General features: G+C 36.6%; 3 protein-coding genes across 9 annotated transcripts in view; 2 read left to right on the top strand and 1 right to left on the bottom strand.

The window, feature by feature from the left end:
• Nucleotides 1–367: 367 nt before the first annotated feature.
• On the top strand, nucleotides 368–5,631 carry LOC307163466 (SLA class II histocompatibility antigen, DQ haplotype D beta chain-like). 2 transcript variants are annotated; one of them, XM_079879502.1, is made up of 6 exons: nucleotides 368–410; nucleotides 688–783; nucleotides 3,434–3,703; nucleotides 4,052–4,333; nucleotides 4,900–5,016; nucleotides 5,112–5,631. In XM_079879502.1, the coding sequence occupies exons 2-6, from the start codon at nucleotides 720–722 to the stop codon at nucleotides 5,135–5,137; spliced, it is 759 nt and encodes a 252-aa protein (XP_079735628.1). In that variant the 5' UTR covers nucleotides 368–410; nucleotides 688–719; the 3' UTR covers nucleotides 5,138–5,631. The 2 variants fall into 2 exon arrangements, with proteins under 2 accessions (XP_079735628.1, XP_079735629.1); XM_079879503.1 differs by having other exon boundaries at nucleotides 410–423.
• A 1,053-nt stretch (nucleotides 5,632–6,684) lies between these two features.
• Nucleotides 6,685–10,955, top strand: hsd17b8 (hydroxysteroid (17-beta) dehydrogenase 8). Its single transcript, XM_079879292.1, has 9 exons — nucleotides 6,685–6,761; nucleotides 7,286–7,488; nucleotides 7,574–7,690; nucleotides 8,042–8,137; nucleotides 8,275–8,360; nucleotides 8,570–8,654; nucleotides 8,856–8,898; nucleotides 9,037–9,111; nucleotides 9,220–10,955. Exons 1-9 carry the CDS (start codon nucleotides 6,716–6,718, stop codon nucleotides 9,237–9,239), a joined length of 771 nt encoding a protein of 256 aa, XP_079735418.1. The 5' UTR covers nucleotides 6,685–6,715; the 3' UTR covers nucleotides 9,240–10,955.
• A 30-nt stretch (nucleotides 10,956–10,985) lies between these two features.
• Nucleotides 10,986–15,748, bottom strand: part of col11a2 (collagen, type XI, alpha 2) — a 34,203-nt gene continuing 29,440 nt past the window's right edge. For all 6 annotated transcript variants that reach the window (XM_079879291.1, XM_079879286.1, XM_079879288.1 and 3 more), the window contains 10 exons: nucleotides 15,688–15,741; nucleotides 15,351–15,512; nucleotides 14,659–14,712; nucleotides 14,448–14,483; nucleotides 14,194–14,247; nucleotides 13,749–14,028; nucleotides 13,546–13,658; nucleotides 13,358–13,426; nucleotides 12,872–13,108; nucleotides 10,986–11,403 (listed from right to left, as the gene is read on the bottom strand). In XM_079879291.1, coding sequence (XP_079735417.1) covers nucleotides 11,257–11,403; nucleotides 12,872–13,108; nucleotides 13,358–13,426; nucleotides 13,546–13,658; nucleotides 13,749–14,028; nucleotides 14,194–14,247; nucleotides 14,448–14,483; nucleotides 14,659–14,712; nucleotides 15,351–15,512; nucleotides 15,688–15,741 — 1,206 coding nt within the window. In that variant the 3' untranslated portion in view covers nucleotides 10,986–11,256. The remainder of the gene's footprint in view (nucleotides 11,404–12,871; nucleotides 13,109–13,357; nucleotides 13,427–13,545; nucleotides 13,659–13,748; nucleotides 14,029–14,193; nucleotides 14,248–14,447; nucleotides 14,484–14,658; nucleotides 14,713–15,350; nucleotides 15,513–15,687; nucleotides 15,742–15,748) is intronic.

The following is a 15,748-nucleotide window of genomic DNA, read 5'->3' as shown; positions in this document are numbered from 1 at the left end:
CTCTGTAAAGTCTCCTCCAGCACATCCCAAAGACTTTCGATGAATTTAAGATCTGGAATTTAAGGCTGGTGAATTTTGACATTGTCATCCTGGAATATGGCCATGATGTGTCTTCCTACATGGTTGTTTAAGAAATGAAAAGCTACACACTCCATCAATTAGGGCTTAAAAGAACTATTCCCAAACATATAACATGCTAGAAAGAAACATAATAATCAATGCAATAATGATCCAATCAGACTCTTAAGCATTTGCCTCCAAACAGCGACTTTTTTAATGCTGAATATCTCCAGGAAGTCATTAACACCTGTTAGCATTAACATTTGTTAGCATTCCCATTAATCTCAATGGCAGACACTCAGTTAGCACACGCCCCATTGTGTTGTGTAAAGAGTCTGTAGTGTGCTGAGGTAAGTTTATGAGGTATAGTTGATTCACCCTGAATGCTCCTTAATATATTGTGTAGATGATGTGAACATATTTTAGAAGATCTTTAGCTTTCCTTTACACTGAGATGTTTTTGGATAAAGACAAAAAAGTTGAAGGAGTGTTTTACAGGCCTTGTGTACTTTTTGTTCTGGGTCCCGTGGATGACTGATACTAAATTATGAGGAAGTATCCATGAGCAGTGACGCGAATGAATGCTTTCATTATTTAGACTGATTTTCAAACACTCTCCTCGAACAGCACTGCTTATACACTGGAAGAAGAACACTGAGATGAGGACATTCAGACTCACACTTGTTCTAGTGGGCTGTGCGTTTTGTTGTGTCTCATCTAAAGGTGAGTTTAAATCTCTGAAATTACTGATATATGAAGACAGGACTGACTTGTAGGGCCAGTCTCACCATTTTACGGTCACTACCCTTACAAAACAGAAGTTTATTCATGTGTGCTATTAGTAGGCCTATACTTCTTTTGAACTAAATATAAGAAAGAATTTTGTCTACTTTGTATGCCTACTTCTCAGAAATATACTTAAAATTGCACTTGAATATACTTGACTTATACTGGCAGAAAATTCTAAGTGTATTTGCTTTACTTGTACTCAATCTTTTGATCGAGATCTACTTAAAAATATAAATAAATACTTTACTTGGCTTGTAGTTGTGTGTAATCTTTTGATTGAGTAACCTTTTAAATACTTTTTTTCCACATAGTTGTACATACTGTTGTATAAACTTATATTGTTTGAAATTATTTATTTTAAGAAAACAGATGTGTTCATAATTCTGAATATCTGGATTTTTTGTGTAGCTTCTGGTAGTGTACAGGAATTTACTTCAAACCTACTTTTTCCCGAATGAATCAGTGTTTTCACTGTTATACAGTATGGGGCGCTATTACACATCTTCTAAGAATAAGATTATCCAGAAAACAGGTGTTGTGCCGAATTTCCCAAGATTAGTTTTGGGGAAGGGGTTAGGATTAGGCAATCAGGTAAACTACTGACTTCAACGAGGGGGGTAATAATTTGGCAGGGGGTCGAAATTCGGCACAACACCTGATCAAACCACAGGGTAGGGGAAGAAGAAGCTGAAACAAACAAGTGATAGAAGATGCTCACGCAAATCAAATGTGAAATAACGCGATCATCAAACATTAAATCAAAACTGCCTTACTTTACCGAATGAAATGTCGAACCCATGAAGATGATGAGAAGCTTTGGGCCATTGGGGGTGTTGAAGGACTCGATATACTCCATGTGTTTTGATCATAGTTCTGAATATGATCCGGATGTAAGTTAGTCTCATAGACTGTAAAAAATAGGTTAGTCTACATGCTACTTATGCTTCGCAATTTTTACCGTTTCCATTGTCAGGAGTTGTGAATGGTAACCCTGCTAAAATAATATATAAATAAATAATATGAAAGTAAAGAAGAAAGTAAAAAGTATATGTTCACTTAAAGAAAACTTACAAGTATACTTGCAGTATAAAATAAAAGTAACGTTAGCCTACTAATAGTTTACTGAGAGTAGGCTATAGCCTACTTAAGTGCACTTTCTTAAAGGGGACATAACACACAGTTTCTGCCAATCTAATGTTAATTTTAAGGTTCATTAATTAACATTAATGAACAGCATTAAGTAATCTTAGTTCATGTTAATTTCAACATTTACTAATACATTATTCAAATCAAAGGTTGTATTTGTTAACATTAGTTAATGCACCGTGAGCTAACATGAACAATGAACAGCTGGATTTTTATTAACTAACATTAACAAAGATTAATAAATACTGTAATAAATGTATTGCTCATTGTTAGTGCATGCTAGTTAATACGTTAATGTTAACTAATGAACCTTATTGTAAAGTGTTACCATCCTGAGTACCTAGAAGTATTGCATGCATCCTTCATATCTCTGAAGAGTCTTTATATCAGATTTATAAAAGACAGATACAGCTGTACCGCTTCTTTCCGAAAACAGTCGAGCTCCTGGAGGCGTGCCGTGGGCGGAGCTAAAGAGTTATGATGAGCAAATTGACACCTATGGTGGTCAGCTAAAAAATGTAGGCCTATTTAAAGGGTTAGTTCACCCAAAAATGAAAATTCTGTCAGTAATTACTCACCCTCATGTTGTTCCAACCCCGTAAGACCTTCGTTCATCTTCGGAACACAAATTAAGATATTTTTGATTAAATCTGAGAGCTGGATCACTCCTCCATAGGCTTCTAAGGGACTGAAACTTGCTGGCCCAGAAAAGTTATTAAAGAGATCGTTAATATAGTCCAAGTGACTACAGTGGCTCAACCATAAGTTTATCAAGCGACGAGAATACTTTTTGTGCGCAAAAAAAAAAAAAAGACTTTATTCCACTATTCATTTCCTTCTCTCTGGGCCTCGAGTGAGTTCACGTAGTGTAACTGCGTAGCGCGTCTGTGTTGCACGTGATGCAGCTGTCAGAATTAATCAAAAATATCTTCATTTGTGTTGCGAAGATGAACGAAGGTCTTACGGGGTTGGAACAACATGAGGGTGAGTAATTACTGACAGAATTTTCATTTTTGGGTGAACTAACCCTTTAAACACAAACAAAACATCATCACATTATCCATGGATAACTTTTGATTCACTATATATTCGTGTTGTTTACGTTTACTTTATATGACAATTGCCAACAAAACACATTTGATGTGGTTTTACTTACCGCCTGCGGTTTCGACTCATGACCGGGATCTTTTATTGCTGGGACCGTCTTTCAGTTTCAAACGATCTGCAAATCCAGCGTCGAACTGGGCCTGCCCTTGCTTATAAAACATTCGTCACTGAAATGCTGGGAACAAACAAACATATTTGCACAACTCTAAGTGCCCATACAAGGAATTCCGCCGGATGTAATGTATTGAATTCTGGATGTATTGGACCCTCAACATCATGTCTTCAGTGGCATATACTGACTCTTATTCAAATATCTGTCTGTTCCCTTCAGATGTTTATGTGTTCCAGAACATTGTTGAATGCGAGTATAGCAAAGAGGATTTGTCTGATATGGTCTACATAATAAAGCTGGTCTTCAACCAGAAGCTTATATGCAGTTATGACTCAAGGCTGGGGAAATATGTTGGTTATGATGAATTTGGAGTCAGGAACGCTGATCATTACAACAGTCAGAGCTGGAAGATGAAAGAGCGGAAGGAAGAGCTGGAGACACTGTGCAGAGCTAACGCAAGATACTATGTCAAAACTACAACGAGAAAGGGTAAACAATGTATTTTGTTTGGTCACTATACTGATTGGCTTCATCACTGTCTCCTCTCCACCAGTAAGCTGGTGTGTGGTGGGCGTTCTGGCGCAATATGGCTGCCGTCGCATCATCCAAGTGGATGCTGCACACTGGTGGTGGTTGAGGAGATTCCCACCTTCTATGTAAAGCGCTTTGAGTGTCGAGAAAAGCGCTATATAAATGTAATGAATTATTATTATTATTATTTATTATTTTTCATTCTTCTTCTGCATTTTAAGGTATTAAAAAATGAAAGCAATGAGATAGTCTGAAGTGGTCCAATAGGTTATATTTAGTGGATTCATTTTGTTGTCTTCGCAACAGTGCCGCCCATTGTGACCGTACGTCCCACTAAGAAGGCTCGTTACGGTCAGCTGACCACCCTGGTGTGCCATGCATACAGTTTTTACCCACAGGCCATTAACATGACCTGGCTATTGGACGGATCGGAGGTCACTGGCGACGTGATCTCCACTGAATTCATGGATAACGGCGACTGGAGCTACCAGATGCATTCACACCTGGATCTGGTGCTCCGCAGAGGAGTCAGTGTGAGCTGCCGAGTGGAGCACAGCGGCCTGGAGAAACCTCTCGTCGTTCAGTGGGGTGAGTAAGATCAGGAGCTACTGTATTTATCATTGTTTAGATAACTGGTGGAATTTACCAGTGGTAGTTGGTGCTGATCACCTGATCCATGAACAAAAGAACAGCACACCGCCATAAGCTTCAACTTCTCATTTCTGATTCATGCAGAAGAACTGACCAGGGTTATTAACGTTAACTAAAACTATATATATGTATGGTGAGTAAATGATGACAGAATTTTCATTTTTAAGTGACTAGTCCTTTAAAGCACTAAAATTACACACTAGAATAAGTAAATAACTTAAACTAAAACTACACTCCGACACTTCCACTTTTTTTTTTTTTTTTTGTAAATACAAATGTTACTGCATGATGTTTGTGTTGATGTTGCACTGATGTCAGGTTGGAATTACTGTAGTAATTTCCCTATAGTAAAATCCACAATGCACATGCATTTCAGCATAATGATGTTCAGATGGTTTTCTTGCATTGTTGGTTTATTGATTTGCATGTAAACTCTTAAAATAGGTTATTTGTGTCTGTCACCGGATGTTCATTCTCTTTCTCTGGTGTTTTCTCATGCTCAGACTCGACCTCCCTCGATACCAGAATTGCAAAATTAGCTGTTGGTTGCTCTTTTTTCCTTATCGGCCTTATTGTGGCCTTTTCTGCTGCATACATCTATTACAAACGAAAGCACAGAGGTAAAAGTCTACCACAACTGATCCTAAAATAATGGTGTGATAATCCAAGATAGATCTAAAGAAACGATCTAAACACTTTTCTTGTCTTCCCCCAGGTTTCTCTTCCCTTCCCCTCAGTTGAGCATCTGATTTTGTAATGTGTTAAGGGTTGAACCATTGATGAAAATCAACTCTGCTTTTACGTGGATGTGTAAATGTTTGATTCCCTGTTGTAGATTGCTCATTTTACCTATGCCTGATTGCCTCTGATTCATTTGCACATCAAAGACTTGTGTTATGAACAAAGCATATAGTAACAGAAGAAAAACATCCTCAAAACTGCAACAATATATCAGATAAGTTCATACAATTGTGTCAAACATGCAAATCTATAGGGATTCATTGATGAACAGTTTTATTTTTAATGATCTGGTGTTGAATGATATCATTTAGGGTAGAAAAGCAGCAGAAAGAAAACACTGACTGCATTTACTGTAACAGACACAAGGGACCGTCGTTGATTGTTCTCTTTATTTCCCCAGACACACAGTTTGTATTTCAGAGCAGGTGCAGTGCAGCTTATTCACAGTCATTATCACTCCTCAACTAGGCCTATTTCATCTAACATGTTCAATTAAAAAAAAAAAAAAGCCTTTTGTAGTTTATGCATTTTATAAATATGTAGAAAATTAGATGCCATAGAAATTATATAATGTTCAAAATTAATTTTCAATATTTATTTATAAATGTTTCATTTAAATAAATTTATATTAATTTAATATATATATATATATATATATATATATATGTGTGTGTGTGTGTGTGTGTGTGTGTGTGTGTGTGTGTGTGTGGAAAATTATATAAAATAAATATATTTAATAAATAATATAATTAAAATATATATTTTAATAATTCGACCATATATATATATAGTCTAGGCCTACTTTCTTTTTTGTCTATTTTGTAATTTTATTAGATTTTTTTTATTTGTATTCACTTATTTTTATTATCAGTTCCTTTTTGTTGTCATTCTGTCTGTGCACTGTAAGCTTCTGTCACCAAGACAAATTCGTGTGTGTGTGTGTAAGCATACTTTACAATAAAGCTCATTCTGATTCTGATATAGGCAATATAACGATTCAATTATAACTATAATTTATTTTAAATGTTTAAGATTTATTGATGGGTCCCTTGGACTTTTATCGAAGCCAGTAGTTGACCCCTATGGTTGACCCTGCTCTAGAATTAAATGTATTTTGAACATTAGCGCAGCAGGTCATTTGTTTTCTTCAGTTGTACACTTCTGCTCTCTTGTGGTCAGTTACGGTATTGAGCATCTGTAAATGACTCCAGTGTGGTTCCAGTTTCTCACACTCACAGCGCTCCTAACTGTTAACATATTTTCCATTTGTTTAGGGACTACATCAGTAACACAATAAACACTTACCTCGTGTAGGCTTATATGTGTTTGACATTGAAATCGAGTAGCAACAACAGTTAAAGTGCCCTTTAAAATATATATACACTCATATAAAAAAGTAATGCTTTTACCGACATAAATGTGAGCTAATTAATTTTATTTTATTCTATAATCCTTAAAGAAGAAAATCTGTTCTGTACAAATTGCGTTGTCCCACTCATAACTGTGAAAAAAAATATCAGTGGTCTTTAACTCCCTCTAGTGGACATAATTAGGTACTTCAACGCACAGCTGACCGTCATGGCGGCGTCCTCTCGTCTCATATCCAGGCTGACATTAGTGACCGGTGAGATTTAAAAACATTTGATTTGTCTTAATGGCCATATATATTTTTTCAGTCATAATACCATTTTATAGTTGAGCACTATTGTTATATAAGTCATACAGCTACCGTTCACTTTCAGTGCTCGTGAAAACACCTTTGTTTTGCTCATGTTTAGAACTATTTGAACTAAAGACGAGTCTGTAAAATGCTACATTAAAAGTTACAGCTTCAGTATTTGTATACAGGATGCTCAACACATAAGACTAAATGTTACATTGTAACATTGTGAAATATTTGGGGCATCATGTGTCATTTTGTTTCTACTAAAGTTTAAGGGAATGTATATACGTATTTGTATGTATCAGAGATGTACTGATCAGGGCTGCGTTTCCCGAAAGCATCGTTTGCCAACTATGGTCGCAAGTTCCCTCGTTACCAATAGAGTTCAATGGACATTGCGATGAACTTGCGACCATAGTTGGCCAACGATGCTTTCGGGAAACGCACCCCAGATTAATAAAGCCGTCGTGGTGTTTTTGTTTCAGGGGGTGGCAGTGGCATCGGCAGGGCAGTGTGTCAGAGATTCGCCACTGAAGGTGCTTCTGTAATAGTGGCTGACCGCAATGAAGAATCAGCCAATCAGACCTTGGAACTCCTGTCACGTGACCACAAAGGTCAGGATCACATGGCTCTTGGGGTGGACGTGTCATCAAAGGACAGTGTGGAGAAACTAGTGACAAGTATACAGGTGTAACAGACGTGTGTGTGTGCTGTTCATGGGCTCTTCTGGAGCTCTGAGGGGTCGAATAATAAACCAGACTGTTTTTTTACAGTGCCGCTACTTCCAGCCGGCCTCTGTGTGTGTGAATGCAGCCGGCATCACTCAAGATGAGTTCCTTCTCAAGATGGAAGAGCATGATTTTGACAAAGTCATTGAAGTCAATCTCAAGGTGCCACAATCTAGAGTCAAACTGTAGTGTTTAATTACGAAACTGTAATTAAATACAGTCATGCAAAACAACACAGATGGTTTTAATTTTAGTCATTGTGAAGGAGAAAAAATGATGGGGGAAAACTCTTGCTCTCTCTTGCCAAAAGTAACAGTTTTGCACACACACATTTTTTTTTTTTTTTTTTTTAAATATATATATATATATAATATATATATATATATATTTTTTTTTTTTTTTTTTTTTCCATTAAAGTTGTCCCCTTCTCCATAGTGTTTCTGAAACTTTTGAATGCAATCTGTACAGTGTGCAAGTCTGTATCTGATCTTCTGTATTCATGTTTTGTTTCAGGGTACTTTTCTTCTGACTCAGGCCGTCTCTAAGGCTTTAGTTTCTGCCGGGTCTGCGAAGGGCTCCATCATCACTGTGGGCAGTATAGTGGGCAAGGTCAAGCATTTACAGGATAGCACTATCATGCTGTAGTACACTCACACTTCTATTACAGTGGACATTTAACATATGTACACCAAGGATGCTTAATAAAGTCATGAACATTGTCTTAAGTGTCTCTTCTTTGTCTGTAGGTTGGGAATGTTGGCCAGGTGAACTACTCTGCTTCTAAAGCAGGAGTGGAGGGACTCACTCGAACCGCAGCCAAAGAGCTCAGCAAGTATGTGAACATTTTACTGTGACTGGAACATATTTACAGACACACACATTGTAACTATTTTATGTTTTGCTTTAGGGTTTGTGGAGCTGCTTATGTGTTAGTAATGGGCTGTAAACATCACACTCTTTAACTGTTTTTATGAAGAGAGATCATGTCTCTATATTCTATAATTTTAATAATTTAATATAAAAGATGTTTTTGTCTTTTAGATTTGGTATTCGCTGCAACTGTGTCCTGCCAGGCTTCATCACTACACCCATGACAGATAAAGTACCAGAGAAAGTCATCGGTAAAGTAAGGAACAATATTTGTGTCTTCAGATTAATAAAATCAGCTTATTGATTAAAAACACCGTTGAACTTAATTGAAGCATCTTAACCTTTTTATTATATAAGTGTATTGCATTGTCAGACCATTGCACATTGTCAAGATATCTTACCACATTAAAGCCACCTTTACTAAAACTTAAAGTAATATTTTGATTATTTTGTGCAGATCACATCCATCATCCCAATGGGAAGGATGGGAGAGCCTGCTGGTAAGTATTTCTTCATTATACAAAAACATTTTCATAAATGCACTTGTATCACACCAAATGTGTTCTAATACTTGGGTTGGATGATCACTTTGTATATAATTAGATATTTTTCTCTCTCACTTTTGCTCATCTCCGCAGAAGTCGCTGACGCATGTGCCTTTCTGGCTTCTGATGACAGTCGATATATCACTGGCGTCAGCATTGAAGTTGCTGGTAAGAAGCGTGATCTCTTGCTGAACAGCATCTTCAGCAGAACAACTGTGTATGATTTTATTTCGAAATATGCTGTTGTCAATTTATCTTTCTCTTTAATCAATACAGGTGGACTCTTCATTGGCTGAAAACAATGTTAAAAGTCTCGAAATTGTTCTCCAACACAGTGCCTTTTATATGAGAAACTGTCCTTTTATAAATTTAACTTAATTGCTGTAAAAATATTGTGTACAATGCATCAAATGAAAATGAAAATTCTATATTTATACAATTAAAGTGTGAAAATGAATACTGAACCCACTTTTTAAAAAAACAATTAAGTTGACACAGGAGGAAATGTGTTGATGTGTGGTTTAATGGGAATGTTTGGACCAAAACAACAAGTCAAAGAATTAAAACAGTTAACAGTTTAAAACCCAGACTAATAAAGCGCAATTTTTTATAGGTGTTAAAAGGAAAGTGGGCAAATTAATTATGGTTTCACCAAGACATGAGAAGACTTGTGCTGGGAAGTTGTTGAAAGGTGAAAATGGTAGTTTGGCTCAAAAAAACACGAGGCAGATCAAATATTAGCAAAAGCACCATGTGATCATGACAACAGGAAACAAACGGGGAAAAGAACAACAAAGGAGTCCAACAGCTCTTTAAATAGATTATATATTACACAAACAGATTTTGAAGTACTTACATAAAACAAGTTTTAGCACCATATTTGTTTTAAAGACAGATGATCCTAGCAGTATTGTCCTCGTGAGAAAACCACACAAACAACTTTTAATTCACAAATCATTTTTATAGCTTTTCGTTCCCCTCTCCATGTTTTAAAAAATAAACAAAAAATATACATAAAAAACAAACCACCATCAGTTTCTTTCCCTCTTCCTGTCCCTTCTCCACTGCTGTCTGAATCGCGAGACATTTCCGTCTTTTTTATCGTCTCCGCCCGCACTAAACTCTCCTGAACCTCTGTTTGCGACTGAAATGCATTGAAACAATGCAATATTATCACCAATAACTGATCACAAGCAAGTATATATATCATACAGAGAAGGCAGATTTGCTTTCTGGGGTTTAATTTACATATTTAATAGATTGATGAAAAAAAAAAAAAAAAAAACTACAGGAAATAATTACAGATGAATACCACATTATTTTTGTACTGTCATTTTCTTGTGAGCACCTGTTTGTTTCACAAAATAAATACAATAAAATATTTCTGTACAAATGGTTCTAATGCACAATTCCAGCCTGAACGCTGTTCACACGAGAGGTCAAAGGTGACAAACGGACGGGTTCGTCATCAATACTGAATGCCGTGGGTCAACCGTGTGCAGATTGTCAGGTCAAATGCAAATTTGTAGTAAAAAACAACCAGTTTGAGTTCTTTCACCATAAATACTGGACTGGTAAGTTGGCAGCATGTCTAAAATAAAATAAAAAATTGACAATTCTTACAGATTTTCTTTACTCTATAATAAATGTACAACATTATCAGATTCAGTACAATTTCACACTGTAAATGGCTTTGATTTCATTGCATATATATATGGCCCAAGTCATTCAGTACGGTTACAATGCTGGTGTGATTTTATTACAGCACAGAAATAATTCTAATTTCACCTTCTAATGGAATTTCATGCTCAGCTTCCGTTCCTCAGTTTACATTTTTCACCTGCATTCTATTCTATAAGGAAAGGGAGGAACGATCAGGCATGGAGGTAGGAAGAGTGGAACGTCTCGGAAGAGAAACAGTGGGGAAGGGGAGCTGTAGGAGAGAGGGGGCCGAAACGGGACGGTCTTCCGCTTTAGGCCAGCAGTATCTGCTCCAACACACTTCTGTTACTCGACAGAATATTCGTCAAGATCTCTCCTGCGAGAATGGCTCTCTTCTCCTCTTGTTGTCCATCCGTTGCTGGGAGTGTTTTTCCCTGGGCGTGTACTTTGTGTGCAACTTTGTTTCACAACAATGTGTATGTGTGCATGTGTGTATGAATCTATGTGTCCCACTTCTTACACGTAATTTCAAATGTCTTTTTTTAGTGTTGGCATTATGTCTAGGTTTTAAGTGCATGGTTAAGTGAGTATGTTTGTGTGTGAATGTTTGTATCGGCGATTGTGTTCCCCTTGCCCTCAGCATGTGTGTGTTTATCCCAGGAAACAGACAGGTCCCACTTCAAAACCAAATTTCTGATTGTCCTCCCCAAAGTCTGAGATCCTGATGTCCAGCAGAGGGAGCTGCTCCACCTGAGGTGTGTTCACCTCCAGCACTGTCCTGTCCAGACCTTTACGATACTGCAGGGGGAGGAAAGAGAAATAAATGTGTAAGAGGAGGGATAGAATACCTTAAGAATGCATGTAACCTATGTGTAATGAGTAGATATAATTATACAACTACACAGCAAACTGAACATTTTTTAATAATATTGTACCTAAATTTTTTTTTTGTGTCTAAATCAAGATATGAAGTGCTGTTTACATATTTAAATAAAAATTCAAATCAACTGCAACTTTGAAAAATAGCTTTGTCTTTGCACTTTTATACAACCAACATATCATTTTCATAAAATACCCAGTCGACTTAACATCATTATAATATATTCTTCCAATCAAAACAAACTACATTTTATACACTTTTTGATTGAGCTTTGAATGATGCTAGCATTACTTTTTGCAACAGTCTGAATATACACTAGCGTTCAAAAGTTTGGGGTCAATTTATTCAAAGAAATTGATGATTTTATTCAGCAAGGGTGCATTTTCAGAGGGATTTGTAAATAAATCATTCCTGGCCTGATTTATGTGACATTTTAATTAAAAAAAATATGGCGAAAATCGATTTTTTTAAGGCTATGGACAGTGTATTTTGATTTCCTAGGTAATGAAAGCATATATCCTGAAATCCCTCTCAAATTTTTTTTTTTTCATCTTGTGTGTAAACAAAATGAAAAAATAATTTTGCACCTGGCTTTATCATATGTTCAGATCTATCTACCGCAAATATATGCAAAATCGTGCATATTTAATGCCTAATTTGCATAATTAAACATACAAATTTCTAAAACTTGTAATACATTTTTTTTATATACTTGTGTAAGTAATCAACTGAGGAAGTTTCATGGTGATATCTATTATTTAAACATTTTACCCCATTCACCTGTAGTGTCTCGCCTTAAATTGAACAAAAGTGACAGTAAATGTCAATATAATGTCACTTACATCGTTACAAAAGATTTCTCTTTCAAATAAAACGGTCTTTTGAACTTTGTATTCTTTCATGAAGTATTCTTTAATGAAATCCTAAAAATGTGATGCTACAGAAATGTTTCTTGAGCACCAAATCAACATTAGAAAAATTTGTGAAGGACCATGTGACAAAAACTGAAAAATCCAGCTTTGCCATCACAGGAAGAAATTACACTTTAAATATATTGAAATAGACAAGAGTTAACTTAAATAGTAAAAATATTTTACAATATTACTGTTTTTATTGTATTTTTTTTTACCAGCCATGGTGAGCATAATTAACATGACTAATTAAACATTACTAAAATATGAATTATTAAACATTATTAAAGATCGTACATTAAATGAATGTACTTTAACGTACATTTAATGTTAATTTAATGTAAAAAAAAATTACATTAAAACATTTTTTTTTTTAAATCTTAAAATGATTTTTGGAGTTATGTTAGCTTGTATTTAATAATTATTGCAATCTCTTGTTCACTTATTAGTTTTGACACCGCCTGAGGTAACTCACAGAGCATCCGTCGATGAGGGCTTTGATGTAGGGGCTGGTCTCGTAGCTCAGCTCCTCCTCGTTGGCTCCCTGGAAGTGCAGTGCCCGCTGGTACCCGCTGTCCGCGGTGAGGTCAGCCCAGGCCACTGATCGGTGGCAGTGGTAGGTTAGGTTTTGACGGGCCTGGACGCTGAGCAACCGCAAGAATCCCAGCTGGACGACACCTACAGGCTCTCCACTCAAGTCAACATATGAAAACTACAACACAAAGGAAAGTATTAAAATACATTAAACTTGACACCACAGTCTTTTGACACTGACATTCTAAGATTTTGTAGTCTAACACAATGAATTAATTGGAAATAGAAATTATGGTCGCTTTGTTATTGCAAATCACTTTCAATGTGAATACCCTTTAATTGAAACAAGAGCTTTTTTCATGTATATTAGTTGTCTGAATTAAACATACAGATATGATATGAAGAGTTATCGAGGCAATAAACTCACCTTTTCACCATTTGCAAACTCACTGTACAAGGACCCAGGCTTTTCCTTTGGCCAAGAGTTCATCTTTACCTATGGGAGAATTTTGGACAAATTAAACAGGATTCGTAAGTTTAAATCAATCCAGATTTCAGAAGTTGATGTCTTATGAATGTTTAAACATATAAAGATGAATGACTGCACGTTCTTACATTCTCCACTGCTTTACTGGGATACAAGCACGTCTCTCCACCGGCAGTGAAGTTACAGTAAACTCTGAAAGAGTCCCGTGCGCAGCCTTGATTTGGATCAATCCAGTACTCGCCTGAATAAAACAATCATAACGATTAGAATGCAAAATGCCTCACCGTTGGCCATGGAATGTGTCTATCGTGTAATAAGCATGAAGTCATACCGTCTTTCAGATCTGGTTGGCTGAGGTGGAGGTCCTGGCAGGTGCGGGCCGGGCTTTCCTGCGTTCCCAGCGGGAAGCGCATGCTCTCGATCTCCTGGCGCAGGGAATTGAGCGAGCCGAAGATCTCCTCCATCCCTTCATTACCGGTCAGGAACTCTGTGCCCGTGGCGTCGGCAGCCTCAGTGTCAGTCTCAGACAGCATCTTACTGGCGTCGATGGAGCGCTTGGACTTCTTGGGGATCTGAATGGGCAGCGGCTGGATGACATCACCAGGGGGACCCTGAAGCAAAAGAAGAATTCAGCTGCATTTCAAGGACGCAGGAACTCTGGGATGTGCTGATCTCCTTTAATCTTTGTCTTAAATGATTGCATGTTTTTTGCATTAAATTATTTCCCTGTCAAATGATTCTTGTGCAATATCTTGCATTTTATATAACACACTCACCGGTGGTCCTGGTGGTCCTTGTACACCTTTTTCTCCTTTAGTACCAGCTCCACCCTGTACCACAGAGATAAGACATACAAGATTATTTTACTGTAAAGTATGATATGATGTAAGACAGAAATGTGTCTATGTATAATGCTTTATTTTAACATGAACTCACATAATATGGCTCATGATATAATTCTCACACTCATTAATAGACATTTTATGTGAAGTACAAGTATTTAAGGAAGGATTTTACATGGGTTACTCACAGTGGCACCTTTAGCTCCTTTGAAACCCCTCGGACCCTGTAAGAAACATAACATCCATCCAGCTCTAATCAAACAGACCAATGTTTTGATAATTTTGATGCTTCAGAGCTCAAGTTGTGTACTCATAGTTGCAAGAATATTTCCAGAAAATTCAGAATTTGGTATGATAAACAGTACTACAAAACTGAGAAATGGTAAAATGTTTACTCACAGGCATACCAGCAGGACCTGCAGGGCCAAGAGGGCCGGTTCCTCCAGACATACCCTAAAATAAAAAACATCAAGAAATGAAAAAAAATATATGATATTTGATTGTATGAAATAGGGTATGAACTAGGAATGTTTTGCATGTATGTAAAATAAAAAAAGTTTGGAGTTGGTAAGATGTTTTCATTTTTTTGAAAGAATCTCTTATGCTCACCAAGGCTGCATTTATTTGAAGAAAAAAATACAGTAAGAGAGCAAGAGTGTAAGAGAGTAAGAGTGTTTTCTATTTGAACATATTTTAAAGTGTAATTGATTCCTGTGATGGCAAAGCTGAATTTTCTTCAGTGTCGCATGATCCTTCACAAATCATTCTAATATGTCTGATATGCTGATTATGTCCTCAATTATCAATGTTGAAAACACGTGCTGCGTAATATTTTTGTGGAAACCGTGATACATTTTCAGGATTTGATAAAAATAACAGTAAAAAAACTGAATTTATTTTAAATAGAAATCTTTTGTAACAGTTTTTTGTAAATGTTTTTACTGTAACTTTTGTTCAATTTAATGCATAATTTCTGAATAAAAGTATTAATTTCTATAAAAAAAAATTACCAACCCCAAACTTTTAAGCAGTCGTGTATATTTTATCTGTGGCCTGATTTTGATGTGCAGACTTGACCAGACTTCACATACCGTTTCTCCCTTGGGTCCTGATGATCCCTGGGGTCCTGGCATGCCTCTGTCTCCCTTCTCTCCTTGTTCTCCAGGAGGTCCAATCAGACCAAGCATACCTGGATGACCCTTCTCACCCTTAGCACCAGGGTCACCACGAAGACCAAGTAAACCAGGAGGACCCTGTTAGAGGAGGGGAAGTATTTTAGTATTGAATATATATGCATATATTACATTACATGAAATTATAATAGTAATTCCCTTCTAAGTGTAACTGTTTCAGGAATCAATACCTATATATACAATACTCTCAATACTCAATCCATTACTGTATTTTTGATAATACAGAAGGTCTTACCATAGGTCCAGGGGGTCCTTTCTGGCCAGCAGCACCTGGGGAACCTTGCTCACCCTGTTTA

This window comes from Squalius cephalus (genome assembly GCF_949319135.1).
Source record: "Squalius cephalus genome assembly, chromosome: 8".
Lineage (NCBI taxonomy): Eukaryota > Metazoa > Chordata > Actinopteri > Cypriniformes > Leuciscidae > Squalius > Squalius cephalus.
The sequence above is the reverse complement of the archived record's forward strand: the minus strand, read 5'-3'. Positions and strand labels throughout refer to the sequence as shown.

Excerpts from the sequence above, each read along its gene's own strand:
- LOC307163466 (XM_079879502.1), top strand. The coding sequence starts at position 720 with ATGAGGACATTCAGACTCACACTTGTTCTAGTGGGCTGTGCGTTTTGT. Across the intron at positions 784-3,433 it reads TTGTTGTGTCTCATCTAAAG|ATGTTTATGTGTTCCAGAAC; the intron begins GTGAGTTTAAAT and ends TGTTCCCTTCAG. Across the intron at positions 4,334-4,899 it reads ACCTCTCGTCGTTCAGTGGG|ACTCGACCTCCCTCGATACC; the intron begins GTGAGTAAGATC and ends TCTCATGCTCAG.
- hsd17b8 (XM_079879292.1), top strand. The coding sequence starts at position 6,716 with ATGGCGGCGTCCTCTCGTCTCATATCCAGGCTGACATTAGTGACCG. Across the intron at positions 7,489-7,573 it reads AACTAGTGACAAGTATACAG|TGCCGCTACTTCCAGCCGGC; the intron begins GTGTAACAGACG and ends GTTTTTTTACAG. Across the intron at positions 9,112-9,219 it reads CGTCAGCATTGAAGTTGCTG|GTGGACTCTTCATTGGCTGA; the intron begins GTAAGAAGCGTG and ends TAATCAATACAG.